This window comes from Gracilinanus agilis, chromosome 5 (assembly GCF_016433145.1).
Source record: "Gracilinanus agilis isolate LMUSP501 chromosome 5, AgileGrace, whole genome shotgun sequence".
NCBI lineage: Eukaryota > Metazoa > Chordata > Mammalia > Didelphimorphia > Didelphidae > Gracilinanus > Gracilinanus agilis.
Genome location: NC_058134.1, coordinates 117,169,690 through 117,183,580, shown reverse-complemented (window position 1 = coordinate 117,183,580; position 13,891 = coordinate 117,169,690). Strand labels below are relative to the sequence as shown.

Here is a 13,891-nt window from a genome sequence, read left to right as displayed (position 1 = left end):
AATATTGCTATAAAGCTACCTATCCTCTTATATTATTTCCCTTAAAATAAATATTTTCTTTCTTTTTTTAAACTCTTAACTTCTTTCTTGGAACCGACACTAAATATCTCAGTTTCAAGGTAGAAGAATAGTGAAGACTAGGCAATGGGAGTTAAGTGACTTATCCAGAGTCACACAACCAGGAAGTATCTGAGACCAAATGTGAATCCAGAATCTCCTATCTCCACGCCTAGCTCTCTACCCACCAAGCCACCTAACTGCCCCTTCAAATTATATTTTCATGGGCCCACTTAATGACATTAAATATCAGGATTGTTCTACTGAATATATGATAACCTTTTCTTGACGATGTATGCATATAGCCATTACAAACACCTGTTATATCTTGCTATGTAGAGAATGCTATTGCTCTAGGTTTAAATGATGTAGGGTATGAGGCTGAATAGTTACTGATGCCAGGATTTGCCCTCAAATTTGTTTTCTTTAAAAAAACCATGATGTCAGCTCACTTTCTAGTTATTTTACTCTTTTCTATAAAGGTGGAATGAAGGATGGGTAATTCTTGCATGACCCCTAAGATATTATACCTTGAGTAGGTGTGAAGGCTTGCTGAGACCTTTGGGGGCTGCTCAGCCACCTTTAATGTCCACCTTTCACCCATCTCTCACGTGTAGCATGTTGCACCAGCCACATCTCAGCAAAACCATCCAGCACACATGCTAAATTATGTTGAAGATAACCAACAGGTCTCGGACCCATCAGTAACTTAGGGGTATGTCTATCCCAAGGATGTGGAAACTTTCCCCAATGGAACAGGCAGATGAAAATAATTTGTTCAGTGGCCATAAAGGTGGGGGGAAGCAGGTGCTGTGGAACACTTAGAGTCTGGTCACACATCAAAGACGCCAAGCTCTTCCGCTCCATCCTGGCCACTGCCAGCTGTCCTGCCTTTTGTCTGGCCACCAGACTTGGATGACTCCAGAGGAGAGAGTGAGGCTGATGACTGTGCAACTCTGCCTCACTTAAATCCAATTTGCTCATGAGGCAAGTCACCAAATGTCATTGGTCCTCTTTGAAAACAAAGGACAAACAGCCACCCATTCATTATTATCAGGAGACAAAACACTTCTGTAGATATAACATGTCACAGTTTTCTCCTTAAAGTTTGAATTTTAACTGAATTCTAGCACTAGTCAGTCTCATACTTGAAAGATGCCATAGCTGTGTCTGAAAGTCTACTCTATACAGATCTGAATTTCTATCAGAGTTAAGGGGTCTGCCCCCAAAAGGAGGCAGAATGATACTGGAGTATTGTGGCTTAAAAAGGGTTTCTCAAAGCAAGGAATCAGGTGCAAATAGGTCTGAGTTCAAACTCAACCCCCTCTAATGTTTACTTGAATAGAGTCTTCTCACTATTCTGGCGTCAAGTATGCTGCTTATTTCCTAGCTGTAGGTGATATGTAAAACCAGAGAAGTTTTGAAGTTTTAATGAAATTTCTCTGGACCCATCACCACACAGGCATTATTATCTTCTTTTTAATAATAATAATAATAATAATAATAATAATAATAATAATAATAATAGTGGATGTTTACATAAGGGTGGTAGAGGTCAATGGCATAATTGCCTCCATTTTACTTAGCATGATCAAGTAGAATGGGGATGATTTAATTATTGACTCAATCTATTGGCACTAAAAATATAATTTTATACAAGGCCCAGAGGTCCTGACCAAGTCTCCTTATCCAATATGAATTTACTTCCTATGCAATCTAATTCCATTTCATCCAGTGGCTTTCTGGTTCTTCCAAATTTATCTAGATCTTTTTACACCTAGTCTAAAGCTTTTGATTTGCTGATTAATCGATTGATTGATTCAATAAAAGTGTCTGGGCTATATTCACACTTTTTTTTGTTGACAGAATCATTGGAAGTATTCTTGCCTGACAAAAGTATTAAGCCTGAATGGGTTGTGGCAACTTGATTGATTGGGTTGACCCCCTCTTCCAACTCTCACATTTATAGAGTACTCTATGGTTTGCAAAGCTCTTTATGAACATTCACCTTCATGTCCAGCCTGTGAGTTAAGTACCATTATTGTCCCTAGCTGAAGCAGCTAGGTAGTATGCAGTGGATAAATAAGAGTGCTGAGCCAGGAGTTAGGAAAACCTGAATTCAAATCCAGCCTCCGAAACTTTTTAGATATGTGACCATGGGTAAGTCACTTACCCTCTGTTGGCTTCAGTTTTCTCCTCTATAAAATGAGGATAATAATATTATCTCCCTCCCAGGGTTGTTTTGAAGATCAAATGAGATAATCATTGTAAAGCGTGTAGCACAGTACCTGGCACATAGTAAATGCTCCATAAGCATTAGCTAGTATGATCATTATTGTTGTTGACAAGGAAAATTAGATGTGGAGAGGCTTATTGGCTTACCAATTGTCGTGTCTCTCCTGATTTGGAGTCCGGGATTCTTTCCACGACACGAAGTTGCCTCTAAATGCTCTTTTCTTCTTCTTCTTTTTTTTTAAACCCTTGTACTTTGGTGTATTGTCTCATAGGTGGAAGATTGGTAAGGGTGGGCAATGGGGGTCAAGTGACTTGCCCAGGGTCACACAGCTGGGAAGTAGCTGAGGCCGGGTTTGAACCTAGGACCTCCTGTCTCTAGGCCTGACTCTCACTCAGCTGCCCCTCTTTTCTTCTGTGCTCTGGAAGGAGTCATCTGGGTGATCATTCCAAGTTGCCGTGAAAGGAGCTTGCTTATCATGAAACTATTTTTATGAAATGCTTAGTATCTATTTATGATATTTAACAACCAAACTGAAGTACACCTTCAAAACGGAGCTAGTTTTCCATAGTTTTCTCATTTTACAGAAAAGATAATGGTCCCAGAGAAGTTAAATAACTTGCCCACAATCACTCACATACTAAATGACAGAAGCAGAATCAAAACATAGGTCCTCTGCCTCTTAAACCAATACAGCAGGGTCGCCTTCTCTGTTGTTTCGGCTATCTTAAGTGTTAGAAGTCCACCTGCAGCAGCAGTCTGGCACCCCTACAAAGGTCCACTTCCAATTTTTTTAGGTTATTTGGCGGGAGGGAGTAGGAGGGAAGGTAAGTGAGAGGCCAAAGAGCAGTCGAGCCAAGGGGCAAAAGTAGGGAAAGAGAGCACATATACATGGGAGTGAGCAGGTTTTCACTTATATCTGTGGTTTTAGCCAGCTATGGTAGGTCTTGAGGCTGTATTCATTTTACAGCATTAACCTACCTTGTGAAGTAAAAGGCTAACTGTGGGATGGGAAAAGGTTATGATGTGTTCATATTATTGTGAAATGAAATACTCTGTTTCTCTTAGTAAAGGTATGTCCTCTCCTACCATCTCCTGCCTCTTATAACTTCCCATTATTCTATGTAGTATTAAACCCTAAAGTTTCACCAAGATGCCCCTGAACTGCTGCCATATTTTCTCATTTCCTTCTCCAAACTATTCTCTACCATTCTTCATTATGCTCTTTCATTTCAGAGCCCTTTCTCACAGTCATATACATATTTCTAATAGTCCACCTAATCAGTCTCTTTACCTGAATCCCTTTAAATCTCACTTCCTCCATGAAATTAAATGAGAGTTGGAGCAACAAGGTGGCTCGGTGGACAGAGAGCCAGGCCTGAACTTGAGTCTGGCTTCAGACACTTCCTAGCGGTATGACCCTAGGTAAGTCACTTAACCCCAATTACATAGCCCTTACCACTCTTCTGCCTTAGAACTGATACTTAGTTCTGATTCCAAGGCAGAGGTAAGTTTTTTTTAAATTAAATGAGAGTTAATAAATCTGGAACCTGGGACAATGAAATATACTCATTCATAGGAAGTCAAAATTTGTCTCTATTCTTGCTAGCATCTTCTAAGACAATCTTGCTCCTAAGATGGCAGAGAAGGGTATAATATAATTTATATGAGATCCAACAAAAGTATCATACAAATAGCTGTTAATAATTTTTTTAAATCATGGCTGCCAAGCAAGGGTCAACAAGGATGCCTTCTACAACAAAGGCCTCACTCTCTTCAAGTTAACCAGTTTGGGCATGAGAAGAATACAGATTTGTGTTTCAACATGAGAATATTAATTTTTCTTTTTTCAATTACAAATAAATATCCATCCATTCATTATTCAGCAAGCTTGTACATATTCCTAAATAGAATCTTTTGTTTCCTTGAAGGCACTACTCAAATGCCACCTACCACATAAGGCTTTTCGAATTGTTCCAGTTATGAGTTCCCCCTCATCTTGCCCCAAATTATTTTACTTTAAACATATTTTATATTTGCTTAGATACAATCTTATCTAGTGCCATTATACTAAAAGGCATTGTGCTATAAGAAATAATGAACAGGAGGATTTCAGAACAAGATGGAAAAGACCTCCATGAACTGATGCAGAGTGAAATAAGCAGAACCAGGAGAACATTGTGCACAGTAACAGCAATATTGTAGAATGATAAAATGAGATAAACTTAGCTACTCTTAGAAATACAATGATCCAGACCTGTGACAAAGAATGCTATCCACCTCCAGAGGAAGAACTACTGGACTGGGAATGCAGATCAAAACATACAATTTTTTACTGTAATTTATTTGGGTTTCTTGTTTTGGGGTTGTATGTGATTATTCTCTTTTAAAAATGAACAATATGGGAATATGTTTTGTATGACAATAAATGTATAACCCAGATCAAATTCTTTGCCAGGAAAGGGAGAGGGATGATCCAGAAAATCTGGATCATCTAACTTCAGAAAACTTATGTGGAAATGTGTTATTACATGTAATTGATAAAATAAAATATCTTTATCAGAAGAAGTTGCTTTGCATAATGGTTAAAGATCTGGCCCTGAAGTCAAGGAGACCTGGTTTCAAAGCCTCCCTCTGATACCTACTAGCTGAGAGAAACTCGGGCAAGTCACTTAATCTCTCAGTGTTCTAGGCAACTCTTTCTGACCATAAGCTTACCGAGAACGTAGAGAGAGTATCTTCATCTAGAAATTCCCTACCCCAATGAAATCTCAAGTCTAGTCCCTATTTCCTATTTTTGAAAATGTTGCTCCCCCCCCCATTATAATGTAAGTCCTTCAGCCATTTCAGTGCTGTCTCTGTATATTCTAACAGTACTCGGCATATCCTAGGTGTTTAATATATGTTTATTGAATAAAGAAACTTGTTCAAGGGCATTAATTTTTCTTTCTTTTTTTTCAGTTACAGAGAATCACTCCTTATGTCTAAGGGTACTACATTAACATCTTTAGCTCATTTTCCTGGAGAGTCAACTTTCATATCATTAGAGACCCCAAGTCCTTTAAAGTCAGATGCTTATCTCGACAAAGAAACAAAAGGTATGAATTCTGCTTCACAATATATTTTTCCTTCAAACTTTAAAAATTCAAAAGTATGTTTTATTTCAGAAAGACCAAAGGACAAGAAATCAGGGGCCTAATGTTGCTGGTAATCATTAAGTCAATAAGACAATAAACCTTCATTAAGCACCTAATATGGGCCAGGCACTGTGCTAAGCAATTGAATAAATAATCAGGAATTAAATACTTCTTTTGGAAGTATTATTTACAAGACTAACATTCAGCAAAGGCTGAAGACCAAGCAGATCAGTCTTCCTAAGGCACAGCTCCGCTTGTGTCACCACACAACTCAGTGGCTTCTATGGCTCTCCACTGTCTACAAAATAAAACCTAAACATTTTAGCCCAGCATTCGGGGCCTTCCATCACCTAGCTACAGCCCACCTTTCCAACCTTATCCTATATTTCTCCTCATGTACACTGACCTCCAATCCATCTGGGTATGTCATTATCCCTGGCTCTCACACTTCTGATGGCCTCTTGTACCATCTCTGTCTTTTGGCATCCTATGGATCCTTTAATACCTTTCTCTAATATCATCTCCTCCTTGAAGACTTACCTGATCCCATTAGTCATTTGTGACCTGTCCTCCTGCTCTCACAGTCCTTTATACACTGATAATTACTTATATTTACATAGTGCCTTAACAGTTGCGAAACATTTTCTAGGCATTTTCATTTGATATCCTTAACATGTCCAAATCTCTATTATTATATTTACTTGTATATATTGTTTTACTCAGATTTTGAGCTCCTTGAAAAAAAGTGCTATCTTATTTATCTTTGTATTTTCCCCTGAACCTAACCTGATATAGGTCAATACATTAAAATATATATATATATATATTTAATAACTATTTGGTAAATGATGAATAAATGAATCTTTCCATATAAGTTCTCTTTCCATTATTCATCATGGCACAAAAGTAATCTTGAGTTCTTGAAGTCTGTGCTCCTGGAAGGCAAGATCTAGCAGTATCAACCATTCTGGAAGGGCTTCAATTACAAACCTGGTAATAAACAGACCCAAATGAATTATTTGGTCCGAGTAACCTATGAAACAAAGAAAAATATAAAAGTTCCCTTTACCCTGTGGATCCCTTCCCTCTTTCCAGTTCTGCAATAAAGGTGGCAAAGTGAGTAAAAGGGGGGAAGAATGTACTAAGAATTATACAGGTTAATTAATCATGGCGCAATGACTTAGTTGATATTCAACTATAATACATCAACCATGTAGAGATTGGAGTTCTTACTATAAAGGAATGATGCTGTGTTGGGGATAGAAAATTCTAAAGGAAAAAGTCTTCAAGGACCTTCCAATTGGATGCTGGCAGACATAATACATGCAAAAATAACTACAATAGAAGCTAATTTGAGGAGGGAGAGAGCACTAGCTACTAAAGGGATGAGGAAAGTCTTTACATAGAAAGTGCCTGAGCTGAATCTTGAAGAGAGAGAAGGATTCTGAGGAGAGAAGAGGAGGAACTACAATCTAGGCATGAAGATATGAGACTGTACAGAGGTGGTAGACAGACTGTCAAGTGCAAGAACAATATTGTTCTTGTACAGTACAGTAAGCATATCACCTTAGTTAAATATAATCTGGACACTATGACTCTCTGCCACATTGTCCTAAGATTGATATTGGATTTTTAGTTCAATAAAACACCCACATGTTTTTCACATGGATGGTTAGGAAGCCCTTTCTCCTCATCTCCTAATGGTGAATTTTATGATTTAAAGGAAAGTGCAGAACTTTACTTTTGCCCTCAATAAATTTAATCTCATTAAATTTAGCTCATTGTTTTAACATTTTAAAACCTTTTGGGATCCAGGCTCTGTTTCATCCAACATTTTAGCTGTTCTTCCCAGTTTTATGGCACCTACAAAGCTGACAATCTATACCATCAATGCTTTAATCCATGCCATTGATAAAAATGTCAAGAAGCCCAAGCCAAAGACAGACCCACTGAGTGACTCACTCTAAATGTCCAAGTTGTCATTCATTCATCAATTACTGCTCTTTGGATTTAGCCATTCAACCTTTGCTGAATCCCCCTAACTGTAATTACTTTCCAAGTAATTCATTTCTCACCATTTTGTTTGTATGGACAGCATAAGATATTTAGTCAAATATGTTCCTGAAATATAGATATGCTGGGTATACAGCATTCCTTTGATTTACCATTTACATCTATTCTGTATAATTCATCTAATTGCTTTGTCAAAAAAGGAAGAAAGAAAAGACAGAGTTGGTGACCAATGACCTTACTTAGTCAGGCTCTTAGTGACCATGGCCAATACTTCAATTTCTTTATTAATACATTCTTGAATTTTTCCAGGAATCAAAGAAAAACTTACTGATCTATAGTTTGCAAACTCAATCCTCTTCTTTAAAGGGGGGGGAGGGGATTTGGTTTTCTTGATTCTTATAGCCTTTCTTTCATGCTCCATAATTTTTCAAAGATCTCTGGCACTTTTCTTAATAGTCTAAGACGCAATCCATGTCAGCCCAGTAGCTTTTATTCAACACTGGGAGAGAAAATAAACCCGGTACCATATTGTCACCATCTTTTCAGATAGCTCAAGTTTCAACTCCCTGTTAACTATTTTTTTCTCTCTTCTCTAGTCTAAAGATCACTTTGCTTATACAGGGATTCCCAGACTTTTTTGGCTTAACACCCCCTTTCCAGAAAAAATATTACTTAATCCCCTGGAAATTAATTTTTTTTTAATTTTAATAGGAAAGATAAATGCACCTGTGGCCATCACCACCTTCCTGGATTGCTGCAGCACCCACTTTGGGAATCACTGACTTAGAACATAAAAGTTAAAAAACAAACAGGATAGTTCTGCTTTCTCAGGCGTTCATTGTCCTCATTCACCTAGGTCAGTGTTACTGTACCCTCCTTCATCTTCATCTCACCTCCAACATCTTACTAGCTGGGTCTGTTTTTCTTTTAAAAAGCCCATCATCAACCACCCTCATTCTGGGTGTTGGCATTCCTGACACTATCCTGATACCCTCTTTCATATTCAAGTTTCATTAACCTGCCTTTGCTTCCATCGTCTAAAAAATGACCATTTTAAAATTTGGAGTTGGTCCTGAGCTTCTGCCATATGTCTCTTTAAATGATTTCCCCTTTTTTCCTTACCATTAAATATTTTGGGGATCCTTCCAAATTTTATTTTAGAGGGATTCCCATCGCAGCCATCTGTTCATATATTCATTCTTCTTTTCTTGTCTAAAATCCTTACCTTAAATTTAAGTAGCAGTCATGAAAACACTACCCATGTCCCTAACATTTTCAATCCTTTTCATTCAGGACTTTGCATCCCATAGCAATGCTTTCTGGATATCCATTGGTGGGATCATTTGCCCACACATGAATTAGGAGAAGAGTAGGTAGTAGTGTTTAGGCCACACACCCCAGTGGGACTGCAGACCTCTTTTTAGTTTCTGTCAAGTTTGCAAAGAGCTTTTTGTAAGCTTTAGCAGTTACCGATCTCCACTTGTTTCATCTTTCTCCAAACCTTACTGGCAAGAACATGATTGTACTTAGAGTTCCACATCAACCACCCTTGAAGGTCAAGAAGCTGTATCCTCCTGGGAGGCTTCCAGTCCTATCCTCTCAGGAAGCTCAGGAAGAGCTTTGTGCTCTGAATGCTCAGTAAGTGTTTTTCTTTGCTTCTTTTTATTATATTCTCTCATCCTCTGGCCAGCTGCAACTTTTATTTCTATCTTTTCTCTCTAAAGTACTTTTTTCCATTTTTTTCAAGGAAAGCTTAATTTTTCTATTATAACCTGAAGGGTAGAAACATGTTATTCTCTGAGATGAAGAACGCCCTCTTTTTTCCAGAAGAAAGTTAAGGGGGCACCACATTGCACACAGCACTAGTCAGGGAATCAGAAGAACCCAAGTTCAAATCAACCACAGATATTTCCTAGCTGTGTGACCCTGGGCAAATCCCTTAACCTCTGTTTCCTCAACTCTAAAATAGAGATAATAATAATACCTCCCCAAGTGGCTGTGAGGATGAAATAATATTTTTAGGCACTTAGCATAGTGCCTGGCACAGTGGGTGGCACATAAATGCTTATTCCTTCCCCTCCACCCTTATATAGCCACATTTACTTCTAGCAGTTACAGAAATATAAACACTTGTACCACATTTGCTAGACGTGGGTTCTTCAGTCTTTTGTCATCTTTACTGGTGGTCTTTATAGCAAAATATTGTGGGGAAGTACCCCTTCCCCATGTCTGTTAGCTCAACTATAAACTGGAAAACACTTTGTTTTATCAATGGTAGCCTTCCTACCTTTTCTCAGTCTGAAGAAGCTTGTGAGGGGGCAGCTGGGTAGCGCAATGGATTGAGAGTCAGGCCTAGAGACAGGAGGTCCTTGGTTCAAACCAGGCCTCAGACACCTCCCAGCTGTGTGACCCTGGGCAAGTCACTTAATCCCCATTGCCTAGCTCTTCTGCCTTGGAACCAATATACAATATTGATCCTAAGATGGAAGGTAAGGGTTTAAAAAATAAATTAATTAATTTTTATTTAAATGAAGAAGCTATATGGCTCAATGTCCTTTGATTGGCAATTGGTACTTTTCTGCCATACCTTAATGGAAAGAAAATCTCTGGTCTGTCCCCTTGGGCTGGAGTCTAAAGCAAGAATTCAATTACCCATTGGGGTTCTTTTGAAATTAACCTAGTTATCTGTGGGTATTCTCTTTCCAGTGAAACTCAGGTACCTCCTTGGTCCTCTGCTTTCAACCTCTTATCTGAGACAGATGTTTAATCCCTTCATAACTCTCCATAGATATCAAGGCATGTCTAAACATATACCTTTATGACTAGATCTAGGAACAGGTGGCGAAGTTGAAACAAAGCAGATTTCAGATTGATATTGGAAAAGTATCTTCACAGTTAAAGCTTTCAGAAGTGGACAAGGAGGTTGTCCTGGTTGCTATACATTTATCCTACCTGGAGATGTCTAGGCAGAGGCTTGGATGAGCATCACTTTGTCTCATGTATTACAAAAAGAATTCTTGTAGACCAACTAGGTGGCTCAGTGGATAGACAGCCAGACCTGGAGACAGTATGTTCTGGGTTCAAATATGACTTCAGACACTTCCTAGCTGTGTGATCCTGGGTAAGTCACTTAACCCCAGTTGCCTAACCTTACCACTCTTCTGCCTTAGAACCAATACACAATAGATTCTAAAACAGTAGGTAAAGGTTTAAAAAAACTGATTCTTGTCCAGGTATAGGTTGGACTAGTATGGCTTCCAGGACTGCTTCTTCCCCCTCTGGGCTCCTATAATTCTGTGATCTTCCTAGTCCTGTACAAATGGCCCCAGTTGCCTATATCACTGGTTGAGGAAGAGCTTCAAGCTGCATGTTTCTAGAAATTTTAGTGGGAGGGAGGGAGGATTGAGGGAAAGAAAAGAAATTTGAGCACTAGCACATTCCACTGGATGCTCCTACAGTTCAACTAATGGAGAGAGAGAGACTTAGAGCTTAGCTACTCCTTTCTGAAAGAGAACAACTTGTTAGCCCATCTGTTTGCAAATACTTAAATATCCTCTGGAATAATCCTTCCCTTCCCACAATGACTTCCATGCATGCTTTTTGCCATTTACCTCAGTTTTTATTTACACTTCACAGTTTGCTTTGAAAGAATTTAGAATTTCTTTAGTAAGTCGCTCACCCTCATTTTCCTCATTCTACATGCTGACATTTGTTAATTTTTTTTTTTCGTTTTTACAGAACAGATAACTAAGTCTTCATTTGAATTAACTGATAGAAAGTTAAAAGTGAGATCTCCAGTGTACCAACCCAACATCCGGTCAGGTCAGAACGTCAAAATTGTCCTCCCTCCTATTCCACAATGCCGAAAATAAGCCAATGCCTAATGTCTACCTTCAAGAGGAAAAAATTGCTTCAATCATGCCCAAGTTCTCCATCTAACCTGGCTACTGATTCTAACTTTATCTCCCCCAACCAGATGCCTACAAAAGAATGCTCCATGTGCCTTTAGTACTCTCAATCAGTCTCTTTATAACTCTCTGAATAGCTTCTGTCTTTTCAAAAGAAAAATGTGATTTATTTTTAGCTTCAAAAAAATGACATTTCAGTTTTCTCTATAGCTATAAATGATTTCCCCAGCTGTTTCTTGCTTTGAAATGTCACAGAGAGCACAAATCTCCCAAGATCCATGTGATGATATGTTCATGGTGTTTTAAAATATTTTTATGACTAAACTGGGGGCTATGCCTTAAAATTTTCCACTTGCCCCTTTGTAATATTGGTAGATATTCTATAATGAGTTATTGTGGTGGTTAGATTAAGAAAGGATTGGAGAATTATACATTATTTGTGGCTGACACCAACTAGATCTTTCAGAGGAAGTCACCTTTGCATAAAAAGCCTATATTAAACATTAATGTGAATTTCTTCAATCTAATTTTTATTTTAAACTGTATCTATTGTTCCCTTGAATCTCTTCAACAATATTAGGAAATAAAGAAAATAATGTTACTCCCTTCTGTTCTAAGAACTTCTTGTCTTAACTGATTATCATGGTGGTCTAGTAAAAATGGTTTTCCAACCCATGTTAATCTTCATGACTAAAAAAAAAATCTTCATAACTGTTAGAAATAGGGGAAAACCTTATCATTACAGGAAAATGTAAATCATTAAGGACAGATTTTATTGGCTTTTGTTTTTTTGTACATGTTCTAAAATTTGTTTCTACATCACCACCAAATATTCCTTTTGGATACTTGATTGGAGGCCATCTACTTGTGAGTTGGTCTCACCTTTCACTTAGATTTGCAACTCAATGGTATGTCTTCTCTGGATTTTGTAAAATAGATTGTGCTGTCAGCAGTATATATATATATATAAGATTTCATAATTTCATAAGATCAGCATATGTATATATATTTCATAATGTTTTCCCACAATTTCATCAAATATTGTGTCTTGACCCAACTTTTCAGTAGGATGAGTGATTTTAATCTAGTTCATTATCATTAAATTCATAATAGTTTAGAGAGACAGCATGGTCTAGTGCAGTGACGGCGAACCTTTTAGAGACTCAGTGCCCAAACTGCACCATCACGCCACATGTGATCTGCCCCCTTACCCCAGACAGGTGAGGGAGAAAGTGCTCCCACTGAGCTGCTGGGCAGAGGGGTGGGTGATGTGAAAAAATGTCCTCAGGTGTGATGGAGAAGGGGAAGGGAACAATCCCCTTTGACATATGTGCCATAGGTTCACCAATAAGGATCTAATGGATACAAAGCTGGCCTTGGCATCAGTGTTCAGGTTCAGTTTGGGACACAAGACTATCTTTGTGACCCTGGGCAGGCAAATCACTGAATCTCTAAATGTCTCAGGCAACTCACTAAATGTTGCAGAATTTTTGGCAGCAACTTTAGTTACCAATCTGAAGAAATAGTTTCTTTAGTAGTAGAGAAAAATTTCCTACTTTAATGAAACCATTGGGCCATCCACACAGGTCCAAATTATATTAATGCTAATGTAATTTTATATCTTTCATGATTGGCTACATTTTCCTATTGATGCCAAATACTAAAGGATTTCAAGAATGTTGTTTGTGGATAATTGCTTCAGTTTTTTTTTTTAAAAATCTTATATAACATTTTATCAATTGAAAATCTATTAGGGGGAGCTAGGTGGCCAGTAGATAGAAAGCCAGGCCTGAAGTTGGGTTCTGGGTTCAAACCTGGTCTCAGGCACTTCCAAAGCTGTTTGACCCTGGACAAAGTGCTTAATCCCAATTACCTAGTCCTTACTGTTTTGCCTTGGAACCAATACTCAGTATCAATTCTAAGATAGAAGGTGAGGAATTTTTTTAATCTATTAAAGAATTTTTTTAATCTATTATCATATATCACAAATGCCATAAAATGATGTTCATAATGATGTCTCCAAGGCAAGTAAGCTTCTAAGGACCTTCACAAAGCAGATTTCAGCCCAATATAAAAGAAATACTTCCTAGCAATTCTCAAAATGTAATGAGCTACCTTGTAACATAATGATTTTCCTTTCACAAGAGGTCTTCAGGTCAAAGCTTGAGGACTTCTCATTGGAGATAGTTTCGATAGATGGCTAGATATTTGACTAGATGACCACTGACACCCCATAGTTCTGTGTTACTGAATAACCAAAGAGAAATTATAGAATACAACATGGTTCTATTATTAAATGGATTTTCTTGTGTCCTACTTCTTTGAAAATTAATTATCCATATATGGTAACTCAATATACTACATTTAACATTTATTAAGCACTTCTGTTGAGTAAGAAGTAGGCACACAAAGAAAAATACAGTACAAACCTTGCTATCAGGAAACTTGATTGTGATAGAAGGGAAAAAGAGATAAATGCAATGGAGCAATTTAAGTAAAGGACTATGCGAAATTCAAGGATCCATTCACTTAAGGATATCACG

General features: G+C 37.9%; 1 protein-coding gene across 1 annotated transcript in view; it reads left to right on the top strand.

Moving 5' to 3' along the window:
- Positions 1 to 11,323, top strand: part of LRGUK (leucine rich repeats and guanylate kinase domain containing) — a 126,326-nt gene extending 115,003 nt beyond the window's left edge. The window contains exons 16-17 of the mRNA XM_044678025.1: positions 5,252 to 5,388; positions 11,179 to 11,323. Of these exons, the coding sequence (XP_044533960.1) occupies positions 5,252 to 5,388; positions 11,179 to 11,312 (271 nt within the window). The 3' untranslated portion in view covers positions 11,313 to 11,323. The remainder of the gene's footprint in view (positions 1 to 5,251; positions 5,389 to 11,178) is intronic.
- The last annotated feature ends 2,568 nt before the right edge of the window (positions 11,324 to 13,891 follow it).